The sequence below is a fragment of the Octopus sinensis genome, linkage group LG11, assembly GCF_006345805.1.
Source record: "Octopus sinensis linkage group LG11, ASM634580v1, whole genome shotgun sequence".
Taxonomy (NCBI): domain Eukaryota; kingdom Metazoa; phylum Mollusca; class Cephalopoda; order Octopoda; family Octopodidae; genus Octopus; species Octopus sinensis.
Window position 1 is genome coordinate 48012010 of NC_043007.1, and position 20465 is coordinate 48032474.

Consider the following 20465-nt stretch of genomic DNA (forward strand, 5'->3'; position numbering starts at 1 on the left):
AAACATCAAACTCCTTCAGTTAAACAAATACAAAAAAGAAACAGAACGACTCCAGTTTGTGTCAAATAAATTTAGAAAGTAAATCTTATAAAATCTTTTTAATTAGTGTGACCCGCTTGATGACAAGTCCTGTTTCATGAACATTTTCAACAGACTCTCACATATATATATATATCATCATCATCATCATAATTGTGTAGCATCCACATATATACTCTTTTACTCTTTTACTCTTTTACTTGTTTCAATCATTTGACTGTAGCCATGCTGGACCACTGCCTTTAGTCGAGCAAATCGACCCCAGAACTTATTCTTTGTAAGCCTAGTACTTATTCTATCGGTCTCTTTGCCATACTGCTAAGTTACGGGAACGTAAACACACCAGCATCAGTTGTCAAGCAATGTTGGAGGGGACAAACAGAGACACACAAACATATACACACGTACATACATATATATATATTTATATATATATATATATTTATATATATATACAATTGGCTTCTTTCAGTTTCCATCTACCAAATCCACTCACAAGTGTTTGGTCAGCCTGAGGCTATAGAAGACACATGCCCAAGGTGCAACGCAGTGGGACTGAACCCGGAACCATGTGGTTGGTAAGCAAGCTACTTACCACACAGCCACTCCTACGCCTATATATATATATATATATATATATATATACACACACATATATATATATACACATATATACACATAGACATGTACATATACATATATATACACATGTGGATAAATAGATAGATAGATAGATAGATAGATAAAATTCAGGTAAAAACCCTGTAGAATGCTATGCAAAGCTTGTCTGCTCTCATTGGCTGCCTTATGACATCATACAATGGAAATGCTCCTACTACTGAATATACATCTTTATAAGATTTACTTTCTGAAGTGTTGCTCACACAAAACCTATATAGCATATTATACATAGGCATAGGAGTGTCTGTATGGTAAGTATCTTGTTTACGAACCAAATGCTTCCGGGTTCAGTCCCACTACATGGCACCTTGGGCAAGCCTCGGGTCGACCAAAGCCTTGTGAGTGGATTTGGTAGACAGAAACTGAAGAAGTCTGTTGTATATATGTATATATATATATGTGTGTGTGTGTTTGTGTGTCTGTGTTTGTCCCCCCAACATCGCTTCACAACCAATGCTGGTGTGTTTATGTCACTGTAACTTAGTGGTTCAGAAAAAGAGACCGATAGAATAAGTACTAGGCTTACAAGCAATAAGTCCTGGGGTCGATTTGCTCGACTAAAGGCGGTGCTCCAGCATGGCCACAGTCAAATGACTGAAACAAGTAAAAGAGTAAAGAGAGATTAATATAATATATGCAACTTATTGACACCCAGGAAATTCTCATAGATTTAGAAAAATAAAATAAGCTCTGATGAAGTATATCAATATAAATGTGGTGAACATGATGAAAGAGAGTATGTGGGATGTTAGAGTTCCCTAGATTAAACTCTATGTATTACTTGGAAGTAGACGATGGTAGGTATAAAATTTTAACTCTATTTTCAATTTTACAGGTAGTCTGGGCAAGCACTGCTACTGTTGGTTGTGGATACACTGCTTGCACGAATATAGGAAAGCTGTATGTATGTAACTATGGTCCAGGGTAAGCTGAAACCTTCAAATCCTTTATATTTCTCTTGTTATTTCATATCCAGTCTTGTTTTATCTCAAGCAAGTTTTTGAGGAAGGGCATTCCAGCTGTGACCGTCTAGCCTTTTTTTAAGTATAGTGTACATTGGGCTAAGCTTTCTAATGTGTTGATCCTTTATAAAGCTTGAAGTGTATGATTTGAGTATAACTTGGTTGTTACATCTAGTAAGCCCAGTGCTCACACAGATATCAATTTCATGTTGTTAATAAATGTATTTGTCACATAAAACTTACGGAAAATTTACAGAAATGCGAAACGAATAATACCATTGCCAGCTGTTCTATTAATGATAAAAAGCAGTACATCAAAACAATGACAGAAACCATTGATAAATGTCAGCAGTCAAGTAAATATATGTACATACACAAAATTATTGTACTTGAACAATCAAATACAATTGTAATTTCTTGTTTGAAAATATTATTGCCCATGTAATATATATATATATAAAATATCAAATATTATTATTAAGTTTGAAAATGGAGAGATCCAATGGATACAAATTAATTTATTAATTAATGAACATCTTCACCTACAATTGTTTCATTTTGCATCCAGTTTAAACTACAAAACACATATAAATATATAATCTTTCATTTCAAAATACTTTGGGTGGAAAATCATCAGGGCATGAAAAAGGACAATACAAAGATTGCATTATGATCTGTTGGAATACTCCAATATATATATATATATATATATATATATACATAAGGTGGTGCTCTAGCATGGCTGCAGTCAACTGACTGAAACAGGCACAAAGACAAATGAATATATATATATACATATATATATATATATATATATATATATATATATATATACACACGCACCATCCAAGTATGATCATTTCCAGGGCTGCTGACTGGCACATAAAAGCACCCACTACACTCTTGGAGTGGTTGGCATTAGGAAGGGCATCCAGCTGTAGAAACTTTGCCAGATCAGATTGGAACCTGGTGCAGCCTTCTGGCTTGCCAGTCCTCTGTCAAACCGTTCAACGCATGACAGCAATGATGATGGTGATGATGAAAGATATATATATATATATAGATATATATATATATCAGCTGACTGTAACTGGTTCCATTCAACACAAAAATTAACCTTTTAACCTTTATTTAAGGCTAATTTATTACCATCTGGTTTCCATATCCATATTTGAAACAAGCTTTCTTATGATATTCATTTCTATGTATGTTTCTTTCTTTCTTTGATTTGATACAGAAAAGCACAAGATGGTGTTAGATGTCTGAAATTATCATAGTAGTCAGCGTGGATGCTCAGAGAGTGTTACCACTAAAATAAGAATAGCCTGGGCAAAGTTTAGAAAACTTCTACCCCTACTGATGACAAGGAGCCTCTAGCTCAGAGTGAAAGGTAGATTGTACGATGCATGTGTACAAAATGCCATGTTTCACAGCAATGAAACATGAACCATGACTGCAGAGGACATGCATAGACTCGAAAGAAATGAAGCTAGCATGGTCCACTGGATGTGTAATATCAGTGTGCACACACAACAGAGTGTAAGCACCCTGAGAGAAATATTGGACATAAGAAGCATCGGATGTGGCATGCAAGAGAGACGTTTGTGCTGGTACGGTCATGTACTATGGATGGATGAGGAGAGATGTGTGAAGAAGTGCCTCTCCTAAACAGTTGAAGGTAGACCCAGGAAGACATGGGATGAGGTGGTTAAGCATGACCTTCGAATGTTGAGCCTCACAGAGGCTATGACAAAAGACCGAGACCTTTGGAGATATGCTGCGACTTTTAAAACCTGGCAAATAAAGTGAGTTCATGGCTGTATCCTACACTAGTTTCACATAACCAGCCCCAGCACATTCAAAAGTATCATAGATCGTAGGGCGACCTGCTGTGCTTGAGGAGACCTATTGAGTCAAGTACATCAAAATAAAAATCAAATGGAAATTGTAGTTGTGATACCCATGCCAGTGGCACGTAAAAAGCACCATCCAAACGTGGCCAATACCAGCACCACCATTAACTAGCTTCTATGCTGGTGGCACATAAAAAGCATCAACTAATCATGGCCGTTTGCCAGCCTCCTCTGGCCCCTGTGCCAGTGGCATGTAAAAAGCACCCACTACACTCACGGAGTGGTTGGTGTTAGGAAGGGCATCCAGCTGTAGAAACACTGCCAGATCAGACTGGAGCCTGGTGCAGCCTCTTGGCTTCCCAGACCCCGGTTGAACCATCCAACCCATGCTAGCATGGAAAACGAATGTTAAATGATGAGGATGATGATGATGATATTTTTCCTTTTGATTTTTAGAGAATTGACAGTTTAAAATTTTTCATTTTGTATGTTTCAGAGGAAACAGTGCTTACTCTCTTAACAGACCTTATAAATCATGTGATGGCCCTACGCAACTAATCGGTGAGGAAATCTTTTTATTGAATACACTTCTAAACCTTCATAATGGAATGTATAAGCCGGATGTTGAGCTGTCATTTTGTTGTGTGAATTCTTTAATAGGATCTGTTATCCTTTTGATACAAACCCCCTCTCTTGATACTGTCTTTTGTGTTAAAACTAAATACCAGCTTAATAATCACAAAGTTATTTTATCAAATTCTTCATAATTGTAAATAAAGATTTCAAATTTTAGCACAAGGCCAGCAAGTTCAAGGGGATGGGGTAAGTCAATTACATCAACCCAAGTGCTCAACTGGTACTTATTTTATCAAGAGACTAACTTCATTAATAGGTCAAACTTGCCATATAGGGGACAAGTGTATTTATATACTGCTTGGGAATGTGTGCTGTAAGACAAATAGCCAGTAGATATTAAGAGTTAATATTAACATAATGTAGGTTGTTGGTAGAAGTATATGTAATTAAGAAAGAGCAAAAAAATTGTCAGAAAAAATTAAGGTGTCAGTGGGTTTAGGATTCCAGTTGACTGATCACTAAGTCACTGGGATTATGATGAATATTAGAAAGAACAAATAGCAATAATAGTATCATTATAGTTTCATGAGAAAAGGTTTGCAAGAGAACGATGGCAGGTTCTCCTGCACTGTCTTTTATATTTTAGTGTAGCACATGAATGACTCGAGGAATGATGGAGAAGGTACTGCAGAAGATAATAATAATAGAAAAGGATTATACATGCACAGACATGTCTGCATGGTTATGAACTTTCCTTCCCAACTGCATGGCTTAGGGTTCAACCCCACTGCAGGGTACCTTGTGCTGAACAAAGCCTTGTGAGTGGATTTGGTAGATGGGAAGTGAAAAAAGCTTGTTGTGTGTGTGTTTCTGTGTGAGTTTGCATGTGTAAAGAATAGCATTCTGATGGTTGATTTTCTTGCAGTCCACCACAAAAGCATGGTCAAGACTCTTTGAAAATTCTTCACATGTAGCACACCATTCAAAACAAATGGCTCATTCATGCAGTGTCATATATTTCTACCACTCTCCATAAAACATGTTTGAACTGTCTGAGATTTGTTCACTAGGCTTGGGAGGTTATTAATTCGCTTGGAAACAGGAAGGGAAAGTTAGTAACAGGAAGGGCATCCTGCCATGAAATACACTGTTCCAATGGTCAGACATGATCAGGCAAATCTGAACAGACGATGAGTCATCAATCCACCTTCTTACAACTTGACAAAAGCATTGTTTTTTTACAAATATTCCCATTTTTAGTTTTATATTTTTATCAGAAATGCATTATAATTAAAATGTAATTTCTGACATAATTCAATAATGTAATATATTAAGCCATGAAAACTTTCTAATTTACTTTCAGATTGTAAAGGAAAGGTTTGTCTGAATGAAGGTTCAAGGATTGATAATGGTTGTAATTGTAAATGTGGTAGTTCAAAATACTTTTCTCAACCAGACTGTTCAAGTAAATATATTTATTTAATATTGATACTTTAACTATTTATATATAATAATAATAATAATAATTAAAGTACAAAAAGAAATCCCAAATTGTACCATCCTTTGTACAGGTGAGTTGGCAGTGTTGTATATTGACAACTGCTGTTGGATAAAGAACAGCTTATAATGTTGATGGGACCAAGCCTCCCAAGATATGATGCTGATTGAAACAAATTGTTATATACTGTAGCTAATCTACCCAAACTACCATGGGTGGAGAAATATAAGATAAATTGTTGTTGTTGCTGACGTTGTTGTTGTTGTTGTTGTTGTTGTTGTTGACGTTGACGGTGACGATGACGATGATAATGATGATGACAATAATGATGTAGACGAAAATGATGGTGATGATGATGATGATGATGACGATGATGATGACAACTATGACAATAATATCAAATAATAAGAAATTTGGACAGTAATTAGTTCTGAAATTATCATTGTGAGTTTTGTTATACATTCACTGTTTCTGTTTATTATTATGTTCCTATATAATATGACATTGACGGTTTTAAACAAAACAGATTAGCTTTAGGTAAACCTTCTCCATCATCATCATCATCATCATCCTCGTCTTCATTGTTGTTGTCATTGTCTTTATTATTACTGTTTTAACATATGCTTTTCCATACAGTTACAGGCTTAAATAAGTCCCAATGTGATGCTTAATACTATTTCAATTCAACATCAATTAGGCTCAACATCATGAGAACTGTCTTTTCCAAAACTTCACACATCTTTCTCACTCTTCTCTCATCTGCATCATCATTTTCTATCACTTCAAACTACTATTTCATCTACCAGTCCTCACCAATTCACATCACTTGCCCATAACCAGAACATTTCTCTCTCTTGGATACATTGGCTGATGTCTTCAATGACACATCCCATATATCATGCATGTGTCATTTCTTTCCAACCTCTGAAATAGATCTTCCATACTCAGTCCATGTCTTTATCCCACAACCTTTTGGTATCACACATCTCACACTGCCTTTATGCAGTCAACCTCTCCACAAAGAATCAGAATGAACAAGTTCCTCATACTAACAACTATTTTTTCACCATATCTAGCTGTTTTGTTTATTAAGTTACATATGCATCTATCACACCTCAAGAGACCCTACTTACTTCTTTTTTGTATTTCACACTGTTTACATTACATATACATTATAGAATTCCTGTAATCTCTATAACTAAGTATTGAGTAATGCTACTTTTTGCATTGAAGTGAAATTTTGTTTTCCCTATAAAGCCAATTCCTCATTTTGTCTCCTGTATTAATTTTTTGTTCTTTATAGTGAATTGTTCTCTAGGCAAAGACAAATATTACTGTGGTTCATACTACAAACCAGAATGGTGTTCTCAGTATTCCAATGTTCCAAACTTATGTCCTAAAATGTGTGGAATATGTCCATGTAAGTAACTTGTATTTTTATGCTTTTACTTCTTCCTTCCTTCTCTAATAGCAGCTCACAAAATACTCTAATCAAAGTTTATGTGACTTATATTTTATAAAGACAGATTAGATACTGAGCTTTCTGAAGTCAACAAGAAAAAGACAAACAAAATGCAAGCTGTAACAACACTATCTGCCATCTCTTCCTTGCTATCTCTTGTTCCCATCTATTTTGTGCACAATTTGTCTTTCACAAACATCAATGATGTCAATATTGAAGAACATTTCAGAAGCTAAAACTGAACTGTTGTGATAGAAGTGTGTATATGGAAGTAAGCTGCAACAAGATATAGCTAGTCCAGTTACTTAGACACAGAGGTATCCTATATATGGTAGCAATATAATGTGTGCTTTGTATAGGGCCAACAACTAGCAAGAGTTACAGGTGTGAAGATAAAGCCTATTATTTAAATTACAGTTAACAGCTGTTTTATAATTTATTATAAAGTATTATAATGTAGTGGAGGCACAATGGCCCAGTGGGTAGGGCAGTGGACTCGTGGTCTTAGGATTACAGTTTTGATTCCTAGACTAGGAGTTGTTAGTGTTTATTGAGTGAAAACACCTAAAAGCTTCACAAGGCTCTGGCGGGGGGTGGGGGTGAAACCTGTTGTACTCTTTCACCACAAATTTCTCTCACTCTTTCTTCCTGTTTCTTTTGTACCTGTATTTCAAAGGGCCAGCCTTGTCACACTCTGTGTCCTGCTGAATCTCCCCGAGAACTATGTTTAGGGTACATGTGTCTGTGGAGTGCTCAGCCACTTGCTAAGTTAATTTCATGAGCAGGCTGTTCTGTTGATTGGATCAACTGGAACACTCGTCGTCGTAACCAACAGAGAGCCATTTGTTTTTGTATAATGTATTATTGTGTGTGTGTATGTGTGTACAGATAGGGACAGTGAGAGAAAGAAAGCTGGATCTATATACATGTGCATGCATATCTATCTGTCTATATATATATAGGGGTTGGACAAAATAATGGAAACACCTTAAAATTTCAAACAAATTTACTTTAATATGGGGTAAGACTGTCTTTGGCAGTAATTACAGCTTGAATTCTATGAGGTATGGACTCTTACAAAGTTTGAATTGTTTCCAAAAGAATTTTTGCCCATTCTTCAGCTAAAACAGACTCCAGTTATGGAATACACTGCTTTATCTTAAATACTTTTTTCATTCTCAGATGCTGATTACAGTTCTGATGGGACTACAGTTTCAACAAAACCAGTAGCTACTTTGGTAATTACTTTAAACATTTCATTGTATCAGCTGTTTGTAGATATTTTTTGAAATGCATACAATCAAGTCTTCATTTCTAAATCTTTTAAAACCTTATAATCCTTTTATTTATTTTGCTGTTTTATACATGGATACACACACACGCGCACACACGCAGACACACACACACAGAGTCACACACACATACGCACAAACATTGTAAAACCTTCACTTGATGAAGATCCTACAGCTACACCAGCTCATTCAGAAGCACCATGAATTCAAATATGACAATGGCCACAAGCTACAAGTGACAGCTAAAAGAAAATGGTACAGTTTTTGACATAAACTTGAAGATCACCAAAAATTCTAGACTATACTTGAATGCTTCTAGGAGATGCAACATCTACAGAGCATAAAAGAGAATATTTTTGAAGACCTTTCAGAAAGCATGCTCTTAGCTTAATGCCAAAACAGAAAACTTCACCCACTATATGCACAAGAAAATATTCATACTCAAGTCCAGTACTTCTTCATAGGACTCTAATCTTTCCCAAGTATGCTCCTTTCCCAACCTAGTCTTATGGCCAACATAGATCCTTTATGGATCTTTATATTTACAAATTTAGTTCCCCTTCTAAAATATTCTCAAATCTTTACAGGGTTTCTGGATTTTTCCCAAACTTCCTCCTCACTTTACAGTTTTCCCCCTTTTCTTGCTCTCTTTCTCTCTATCTTTCTCCCTGTCTCACTCTTCCCTGTCATGTCTTTAATATATAATACTTATACTGACAAGTGTTTATGAGAGTTGTGTCTGTATGCATGTATGTGCATATGTGTGGATCCTACACACAAATCATATGGTGAAAAAAGAGATAACTTTCTCCTTAGAACAACAGCTCACTCTTCCAGAAAGGATTGTAGATCCTCTTAATACAAAAAAAAAATGCAAAATGTAGTTTCCCAGGTTAAAATTTCCTGCCTGTATGCTCTTAATGAGATGAGAGATAACTTCTGAGTAATCATAATGGTTGGTTGAAAATTCTGATCACAGACAAGTCTTGCAGCTCTGTGTGTTTGGGGTTACTCTTAACTCCTCCTGCACCGTCCAACCGATTTTAATGATTTGGGGCACATAGGTAGATCACATGCCCTGAAGTCCAAATAAAGCTGGAATTTTTCGAAAACTTGATAATGCTCAGTTGGCATCGATTTTTGTGAGCTCAATCGGGCGTTTGAATGGAATTCCTATAACGATGTTATTTTTCCTGCAGCTTTTGCATTTTTTGTCCGATTTTGATGAAAATCGATGAGTGAGCGAGGCTCATGGCAGCGAGTTAATGTTAGTATATGGCATTAACAAAAATTCGATAATTGCGCCTGAGCAATTTATAAAATCAATAGACTTTTTGCATGCAAATAACCGTAGGGGTTTTACATTTTTTATCCGATTTTATATTTTTTATTTTATATTTTATATTTTTCACTTTTCATTTTTTATTTTATCCGATTTTACATTTTATATTTTTAATCCGATTTTAATGAAATTTGAAATGTAGGTAAATTTCTTGGTAGGGAAGATGGTAAAGGTGTTTATTTAATTCAAAAGGGCTTGAAAAGGGCTCAAATACAAAAAAGCATTTCCTTGGGGATATTCTTATCTATGTTGCAGAAAGTTTACACGTGATTACAGTTTTTGTCCATTAGTTGATGCCAGCATGAAGAGTTCTGTGTGAAAGGGGGATTATAGATTTTGACGAAAAAAGACCCATGAGTAAAATTAAGCACTTTGACATATAAAACGTCGATTATTCATATAATGTATTGGGATTTAAAAGTCAATGGGATATATTCATGTAAATAGTCACATGGATTCTAGTTTATGACATAACCTTAACACTTTTTGCTGGAGTTTGACATGCTGATCAATTTTGTACAGAATAGAGCATTAAGGGGAGGGATATAAACAAACATCACTCTCAACGGATCGAGGTACACACAAAAGTTTGACTGCGATTTCAGACGGTTCATATATAGGAGTATGGCAATAGAAATAATAGAGCTAAGATGTGTTCTTAGGAAGTCTCAAAAAGGGAAATCCTAGGACTGGATCGAATTCCTATCTTCTGGTTAAATTGTCTGACAGAAGTACACCAAAATTTCGCTTCGTTTCTGACTGATATCATCCAGAACCCAGGCAAATAACTGCCTGACTAACCGAAGGAACAACATACGTTCTACCAAAAAACTGAAGACAAAAAAATCCAAAGAACTACCGACCAATAACATGTCTCAACATCATCTACAAAATCCTCACATCCATATTAACTGACAGAAAATACGCTTCCCTTGAACAGAGGTCTATCCTTCCACAAGCTCAAAAGGCTGTAAAAGGAATTCTTATGGGTGCAAAGATCAATTACTCATAAATAAAATGATTGTAAATAATTGCCGGAGCAAAACGAAGAACCTGAGTTTGGCATGGATAGACCACAGGAAAGTGTTTGATTGTGTCCCACTTAATTGGATACTGAAGGCCCTTGAAATATACAAAATCTCTCTTGTCATCTCTAAATTCTTACAAGGTAGCATGGCCAAGTGGAACACACATATCCTTCTAAACCATAGTAATGGGATGAGCCAAACCAGCAACATCAGCATCAAACGAGGCATCTTTTAAGGTGACTCCCTCTCCCATTATTCTTTTGCATGGCGCCGATCCCACTCTCAAACGAACTAAATAGCACTAGATATGGGTTTAAAGATCACAATATGACAATAAACCATCTGTTTTATATGGACGATCTGAAGCTGTTTGCTAGAAATGACAAAGAGTTATTGGGGTTGCTAACAACTTTTAAAGAATTCAATAATGACATCCGGATGGACTTTGGCCTTGATAAGTGTGCTAAAACAAGTTTTGTTAGAGGAAAGCTCAGGTAAATAGATTCCATTAAATTAGATACCGACGCTACCATCAAGGAGCTTGACCCACAAGAAAATTACAAATATCTGGGGATAAACGAAGGAGATGGCATACAACATGCTACTATGAAGGAAAATATAAGAAAGGAGTACTACAGGAGAATAAGAGTCATTCTAAAAACTGAACTCAACTCTAAAAATCGCTTCGAAGCCATTATCTCCTTGGCACTTCCAGTAGTCCAATATAGTTTTAACATAATTAACTGGAATCTTACAGAGTTCCAACGCCTGGGCAGAAAGACAAGAAAACTACTAACATCTAAAAACATGCACCATCCAAAAGCAGGTGTTGATTGTCTGTACCTACCAAGAAGAAAAGGGGGAAGAGGAATGATGCAGGTAGAACTGTGATATAAGACCTCCACAATAGCAATGAACAGGTACTTATCTAGTACAGAGGACTGGATGCCGTGGCTTGTGTGCGAACATGAAAGCAGCAAAAAATCACATTCTATTGTCAAGGAAGCTTGCAAATTCGCAAGGGAACTTGGATTTAACCCTGAAATAGTTGAAGAACCTGAAACCATTTCCACAAAACAAGCAAAATGGACCAAGGAGACTGCAAGAAAGAACGGGCAGAATCAAATTGAGGAGCCTCTGCATGGACACTATATACTTCGAAGTCGAAATGCTGATGTAGACCAAGCAACAACCCATCAGTTGCTGAGAAGTTCAGGACTGAAAGCAGAGACTAAAGGTTTCATATTGGGGGAACAAGATCAAAGCTTGCTAAAAAAAAACAAAAAAAACTATCAGGTTAACGGTCTTCAAAACCGTTCTGACCCTAAATGCAGCTTCTGCGTCACATTTGACGAAACAATGGACCATCTCGTCTCAGAATATCCTATGGTGACACCAAACTAATACAAAAATCGCCATGATAGATTAGTACAGCATTTACATTGGGAAGTATGTAAACACTACAAAATCAGCACCCCTGCTTACTGCTATGAACATCATCTCGAGCCAGTCGTTCAAGGTTAAAATATCACAGAACGATCCAGGCTAATCGACCAGACATGATTATCAAAGACAGAGAAGAAAATACTTGTAGACTAAAAGATGTAAGCGTTCCCACTGATAAGAATATATCTGTGATGGAATTTGACAAACTGAGTAAATATAAGGACCTGGAAATTGAAATGCAAAAGATGTGGCATCTTAAAGCGAGAACTATTCCTGTTATTGTAGGCGCCCTAGGAATGATAAAAATAGAGATGTCAGAAACATCTAGATAAGATCCCGGCAGAACCATGTCAACATAGAAATTCAAAAGATTGTACTGACAAGTACTGCCCACATCCTTAGAAAAACCTTATCCATTTAAATATCTGTGTTGTATTACATGTACATGAAGATATTTTGCTACTTCCTCTCATCAAGCTTTCAGTCATAATGTAACATCCCTTATCCGTCACTCGCCACAGGATGCTGGGTGTGTCTCTGCAAGTGACTGTAACAAACATGCAGATTAAAAGTATATAATAATAATAATAATAATAATAATAATAATAATAATAATAATAATAATAATAATAATAATATAATAATAATAATAATAATAATATAATAATAATAATAATAATAATAATAATAATAATAATAATAATAATAATAATAATTCATGTCCTGATGCAGTACCAGACAGTGGTTTCCGTGGCATCTGATCTTAACTAATTGGAAGTGTTATCATGTACATTGTTTTGTCTTGGTATAAAAGATGGGCTACAGCAAATCTTCTGCTCAATACCACAGATTTGCTTGTCAGTTGTTTGACCTTAACCAGTTGAACATGTTCCTTAGTGGCTGACAATATGTGCATCTCTGATCATGAGCAGAAGTAGTGGGGGTGCATCATAGCCATATGTTGAGAGGAATTCTTTGCGGTTTGGATGGAAATTTGGTTGTTTCGTTCAAAATACTTAAACAACCCTTATTCAGGGACCTTTTGAGCGGGATGGGCCACCCGACCAGAAGAAAATTCTAACTGGGCCCCATCTGCACTGTTTATCTTGATATGAGATCACCATGTCGCACACATAGGGCTGTGATGCATGTGCCTAGTGTACCCTTATCAGACGGGTAGTCATGATGGGTATACTGGGCTTCGTATGTTTTATCCCAGTGTCACTTTTTTTGGCATGCACTGCTCTCTCACTTGATGATAATAATAATAATAATGATGATTTCAAGTTATTTGTCACGAGGGCAGCTTCGGGAAGGGGATTAGGTCGATTACATTGACTCCAGTGCCTAACTGGTACTTATTTAATCCACCACGAAAGGATGACAGGCAAAGCCGACCTCGGCGGAATTTGAACTGAGAACGTAGAGACAGACGAAATACCGCTATGCATTTCGTTCAGCGTGCTAACGATTCTGCCAGCTCGCCGCCTTAATAAAAATAATTATTGGCAGTTTTATGTAAGCAACAACCAAAAACCATCAATCATAATGTCGCCAATGTTGTGTATGTAAACAGCAAGCAGAAACCATTGATCATATTGTCTACATTATGCAGCCTTCTTGCTGCCACAGAACAATGTAATCTGCAAGAACCTGGACCTGTCCCACGATAAAAACTCGTGAGAATACATGTGGGTTAGTAGAATCCAGTGATTTCATTAAATCAGGCATCTCCGGAGGAGTGAACAGAGATGTTCGCTCGAGAGCTTGAAATTCATCGTTTGCAGCTTTCAAAGCGAGGAATTGTGGCCGGTGCTTCAGCTCGAGCAGACCTACTGGTGTAGCCACAGTCGCTGAGGGCTTTGTTATCATCGAAGGTACTTTCATCTCTGGAGAGTCTCTGATTCTCTGGTGGTGCTTTAAGAACTCCTTCAGCAATCTTCTTTACTTCATAAACGGTAGTTTTCTTCAACGTCTATAAAGATGGTACATCTCTTCCTTCTGATCATTAAAAACACATCCATTGTATAAGTTGCGTATATTATATATACAATGGATATGTTCTAATGATTAGAAGGAAGAAGTGTACCATCTTTATAGACGTTAAAGAAAAACACTACCATTTATGGAGTAAAGAAGATTGTTGAAGGAATTCTTAAAGTACCACAAGAGAATCAGAGACTCTTCAGAGATGTGGGGGTTTACATGTAAGGGAATGGTAAAAAAAAGAATATGCAATATGCTTTAAAAAGAGAGAGATATACATAGTATACGGAACTAAGAACAAAAAAGGAGTAGTAATGGGGTCCTCCTGATACAAGAGGACCTCTAAGGATGATCGAGGAACCCCACCATCCAAGAACACCCTGTCCTTTCTAACTCCTTTCCTCTGACTCACAGATCTACACTGTGAGTCGTACCATCCACTTTTGCCATTTTCGCAACTTGCATCCACCTTTTGATAAATTTACTAGAGGACAGCACCTCCCTCTCCACATTCACTCTCCTTTTCAATTGTAACTTGAAAAAGTCGATGAGGACTTTATCGAAGAGAGCTGTCTCTGTCCTCATTCCTTTCAGCCTCGCCACACCCACCAAGTAAAAGGAAAACTGCATTGTCGGCCCAATTAAGGATGGGCAGCAGGGCAATCATCACAATGAACTCGATCGACAGACGGATCCGTCCCACACGAACAGATGTTCGACATAACTCCATAAGTCAGCAATTCCCAGACACTGAACGAGTGCATGCAGAACGGTTTCATCACTCTGCGTGCGCCTCGGGCAAGCCCACATCACACACACATCCCGGTCTGTTAAGTTTATCTCTAACCGGTATACCCCCACACAGCCCTCCACTGGTAGCACTGCCAAACCAAAGACATCTGGAAATTATCCATAATAGTCCACAACCGAAATGTCCTCCGGAACAGACTAGCCAGTTGTCTTCATCGACGCCCAGAGACTCCCCTAGGATGTCATCGCACCCCACCCCCTCGCCACTTATCCTCTATAAATAGCTAAAGCGGAACATCCACCGATCCTATTGTCCGACATGTAGAGGACAGTGAGAGCCTGGTGACATTCTAAGTGCCAGGCGCCCAATGTCAGTCTATCTTTCACCCAGGACTGCAGTTCCGTCAGAGAGACGAGCTGTAGAAAGACGTGTCTCACAAACGGAGTCCTCACACGTTCACCTTCTAGGTAACGCAACCGCAGCGCTTGTCTGCCCACCAACAGCCCCCACTCAGAGGGAGTTGGCAGCAGACTGGCCGCCTAGCCATTGAAACACGTCCTTTCTACAAGAAAATTCACAAGAGACTCTCCAACTTGATCAAGCAATAATCAGGGCAAGGTACGACGGTCAGACGGTAAATGGTGACGGAGGCAATGTAGGCATTCGCATCCTCTGCCCAACCTTGCAAGGACAGTTTCATCTCTACCCATTTCTAGGCAAGATTGGCCATCCTGTTCGTCATATCGTCCCAGTTGTTATCCACCTGCAGCATAACCTTTTTTAACTACTGAGGGTGCCTATAGACAAGTGGGGGCGGGACGGACAGAACAATACAATACAGATAGAGTGGGATTGAAACGTGTAAATTTTTTGAAAATTTTCACAATTAAAATTTCCAAAAGAGGAGACTTCCGAAGGTTATGGCGAGAATCATAACACACCCTGTGAGAATGGACTAGTTGAACTCACATATGTAGGAGCGTGTTTGACTGAGAGCGAGAGATGAGAAATCGCAGGAAGTCGAAAGGTGCCGTTCATGAGTTTGTGGAGTCGCAGGAAATTGTTGAGAAGTTGTTATAGTTCATTGAGAGTTGTTTTGGATTGGTTACAGTTGTTGGCAGAGTATTTGGGAATACATCAAATAAAGACAGTTGGTATCTCCCCCGTTTCGTGGTAATGTGCATCACAGTTATTAGCGCATGACACTGAGGTGACATATACAGAAACCACGTCTGTATAAAGGTCTTTCCGTAGAAGTCTCCGCACAATCACGATCGCCCTAACCTCTAGGGCAAGTACACACTGCTCTTTATCTACCCTACATCTAGAAGCACATTTGCTAATAATAATAATAATAATAATAATAATAATAATAATAATAATAATCCTTTCTACTATAGACACAAGGCCTGAAATTTTGAGGAAGGGGGCGTCGATTACATCGACACCAGTACGCAACTGGTACTTAATTTATCGACCCCGAAATGATAAAAGGTAAAGCCGACCTCGGCTGGATTTCAACTCAGAAAGTAGCGACGGGCGAAATACCGCTAAATATTTCGTCCAGTGTGCTAATGGATGCCAAAAGGCATTTTGTCAACGTTTAATTAAAAAAACAAATAATCTTTTCTGTTATAGGCACATGACATGATTTTAGGGGTGAAGGATAAGTCGGTTATCTCGACTCCAGTGCACAACTGGCACTAATTTTATCGATACCAAAAGGATGAAAGTCAGGCGAAGGTAAAAGGGAACGAAACGCCGCTTAGCATTTTTGTTAACGATTCTCCCATGTCACCGTCTAAAAGAGAGATAGATAGTAATGAGAATGGCCGGAGATGTAAAATACGTGCCTCAAGAATTGTTATTTGTAAAGCGTAGTAGAAGAGATATATGCTTATATAAACAACATATAAGAAATATGCGAGGAAATGGGAAAGTTGGCAAAGGATTCCCTTCTTCAATGTTTATTCTTATTTTTTATTTGTTTTTCTTTGTTTCTTTGTAAACTTCAGCAGTTTCACCGACTGTAAAAGGAGATACTACATTATCAATTGAGACAACTACAACAGGTAAGTGAAACCGTTAGAAGTGCTTATCCAAGGACAATAATGAATATGTGAGTGTATTGTGTGTGTGCATATATATATCCTGTACCTCAAGTCATTTGGTGCCCTCTTTGATATCCTTCAGGCAACTACAGAGTGGGTAAAGGTCTCCAGCCCTCTAAGGCAATTCACCGAGAAGGCCACTCATTGTAAAACCTACGGTTTGCTACCCACCGCAGCCATCTTAGTCCGCTGAGCCCTTGTGGTCGGACCTCGAAAGGATGGAATTGTATTGCGCGCACTGACTCTTCCTTTAAAACTACTAAATGCAGGCAAGGAGAAAAGCCTGCATCATCAAGGATCGGTTCAAATAGCCACGCGAAGGCGTGCCCCTTTCATTCATGATATTCGGGCACAAAGAAACTGCTGTGAATAAGTATGTATGTATGTATGTATGTATGTATGCATCTATCTATCTAACTATTTTTCTATCTATCTATCTATCTATCTGTCTGTCTGTCTGTCTGTCTATTTATCGGTCTATCTATCAATTTCTCTCTCTCTCTTAATATATATATATATATATGTATGTATACATATATATGTTATATATATATGTATATATATATATATATATACATATATATATATATATATATATATATATATTATATGTATATATATATATATGTATATATATATGTATATATATATATATATGTATATATATATATATATATATATGTATATTATATATATATATATATATATATATATATATATATATATAATATATATATTATATATATATTATAATATATATATATATATATATATATAAAGATGGACAAAAGGCCGCTAAGCATTTTGCCTGGCGTGTAAACAATTCTCCCAGCTCGCCATACGGTAAGATAACTAATAAGAAAAATGGTCGGGTTTGTAAAATATGTGCCTCAAGAGCTGATATTTGTATAACGTTGTAGAAGAGACATAGCTTATATTAGCAACATATAAGGAATATGCGAGGAAATGGAAAAGTTGTCAAAGAATTCCCTCCTGCAACGTTTATTTTTATTTCTATTTATTTTTGTTTTTGTTTGTGCTGTGATGAGTTACGACGGCCCCTTGCGAGAGATAGACTGGTCCGAGAAAAGTATAAATAATAACAATCCGAGTGAGCTAATGGTTCAGAGTTCGGAGTCCAGTGAAGTTCGTGTTAGTTCGCAGTGAAGTCGGAAGGTGTCGGTTGGTCAGTTGACTGTTAGTTCGTGAAGATGTTTGTTAGTTCGTTACATTGTTGTTACTTGTCTGGTTATCTTATTTATTGTACGTAACAAATTACGTTACTAAAGTTTGTTTATTTATAAACTGTCTAGAAACTTCAACAGCTGCACCGACTGAACAAGCAGATACTACATTGCTAAGTGAGACAACTCTTCCAATTACAACAGGTAAGTAAAACGTTAGAAGCGCTTATCTACGGACAATAATATATATATATATTTATATATATATATATATATATGTATATATATATACTAGCAGAATTGCCCGGCGATGCTCGGGGCTGAATTGCTTGAAAGTACTGTCAATGATTGCACTGAATTATGATGATTATTCAGGCAAATATTGATATAAGTTTACGGCGAAGGAATGTATTTGTAAGTGTATAGAACGCCGTGTAAAGGGGTTCATACCCCCTCGTAGAATGGTGTAAGAATTGAATGCGAGGTTGCCTTTAAAAGAGCCATGTTATTGTTCTCATAATTGTAAGAATTTGATAGTCGTGGAAGGCGGTGTAAAACGTTCGCAGGTGAATAGGGTCGCTTCGTTTTCTACGAACGGCAGCGGATGTGCTGTTACAAAACTTCATGCTGTGTTAAAAGAGAATGGATGCCCTATGTAGGTAAGAGGGGAATGAAGCATGGGTAAGTAAATATGGGTAATTTATAAAATATAGAATAATAGCATCTACTCACCATATGTCAAACCGGCAAGACTGTAGTGGTGCTGAATAGATGAATCACAACACAGTGGTGATGTTTTCATTGATGGGCGTTATGATTAAATTTGTTGTTGTATAAAATGATCTGTTGCTTAGTTTCCAAAGTGTATGTTGCGATCGTGTTATCGCTTATGTAAACTTTAACAGTGAGAGTGTAGATGTAGGGGTTAGATGTGTCATGTACGTTGGATATAGAAGATGGGACTGGTGGTTTGATGATGAATGGATAGAAATAGAGGTGAACGAAGGACAGCATCTCTGAGATCAGAAGGCGTTTTAACAATGGTACAAATGGAATCGATGGCAATATTACCATTTTCATCCCCTGGTATTTTGCCTTCACCAAGTGCAAGGAGGGTGTGAGAAAATGCTGCTGCTGTGATATCACGTCGCATAGGAGCACGCATATTGGTGTGAAGTTTGAAAGTGGATGACTTAAGACACGCACTTACTGCATCAGCTCTAGTCCTTTTGGGAATAATGGGAAGTGTTTGTCGGAAGTCCCCCGAAAGAAGAAGTGTTATGCTTCTCATGGGAGCTGAAGAGTGTTTGATGTCTCTGAGAGATCTATCTAGTGCCTCAAGAGCACCTCTGTGGGCCATCGTGCATTCATCCCAAACGATAAGCTTGCATCGTCTGAAGACTTCTGCCTGATCGGAGCTGTTACTGATGTTGCAAGTTGGTGTCTCAGTCTTCGCTAAGTCAAGCGGGAGCTTGAAAGTGGAGTGAGCTGTCCTGCCGCCTGGCAACAAAGTAGCCGCAATTCCAGATGATTCCACAGCTAGGGCAATGCCAGAGCAGTTGAGCTTGGCGCTGAAGGGGACAGTGTTTTTGAGATTCCAGTTCGAATGTAAGGCAGTTTTGAAAGTGTTCCCAACAATTATTAGTTGTAGTGTTAGAATGTTTATGCCGAATATGTACGTATGCAAGTATATATATATGTATGTATACCTGTATATATGTACAAAATCCACTGAGAAGGCTTTTGTTGGTCTGAAGCTACAGCAGAAGACACATGCCAAGTCACCACACAGTGGGACTGAACCCAGGACCATGTGTTTGGAACGTAGTTTGTTACCACACAGCCACACCTGCCCCTATGTATGTGTGTGTGTGTGCGTATGTATGTATGGGTAGATATATTATGCATTTATATATGTGTATATATATATGTGTGTGTACATATTACATGTACCTCTATATATATACATCTACACATAAAATACAAAATACAAAGTTATATCTTGATATCGCTAGTAATAACAATACTCAAAATATATAACAGACTGGAATTGTAGACCCGTCTCTTGCAATTTCGATCAATTGGATCTTGTCCTCCCTCTTGTATAGAAGTGTACGGCTGCAGCGAAATTCATTTTTGGACTTTCTTCTATCGAAGGCATTTTAACAAAAATGCTTCCGTAAAGACGGTGAAAATATTGTCAATTTCCCCAAACAGGGACACAATTCAATTTTTAAACAATAACCAAAGCCCC

The 20465-nt window shown here is 37.4% G+C and overlaps 1 protein-coding gene across 4 annotated transcripts in view; it reads left to right on the forward strand.

Moving 5' to 3' along the window:
• Positions 1-20465, forward strand: part of LOC115217114 — a 295576-nt gene that overhangs the window by 108998 nt on the left and 166113 nt on the right. For all 4 annotated transcript variants that reach the window (XM_036507465.1, XM_036507464.1, XM_029786713.2 and 1 more), the window contains 2 exons: positions 1556-1644; positions 4032-4096. In XM_036507465.1, the coding sequence (XP_036363358.1) occupies positions 1556-1644; positions 4032-4096 (154 nt within the window). The remainder of the gene's footprint in view (positions 1-1555; positions 1645-4031; positions 4097-20465) is intronic.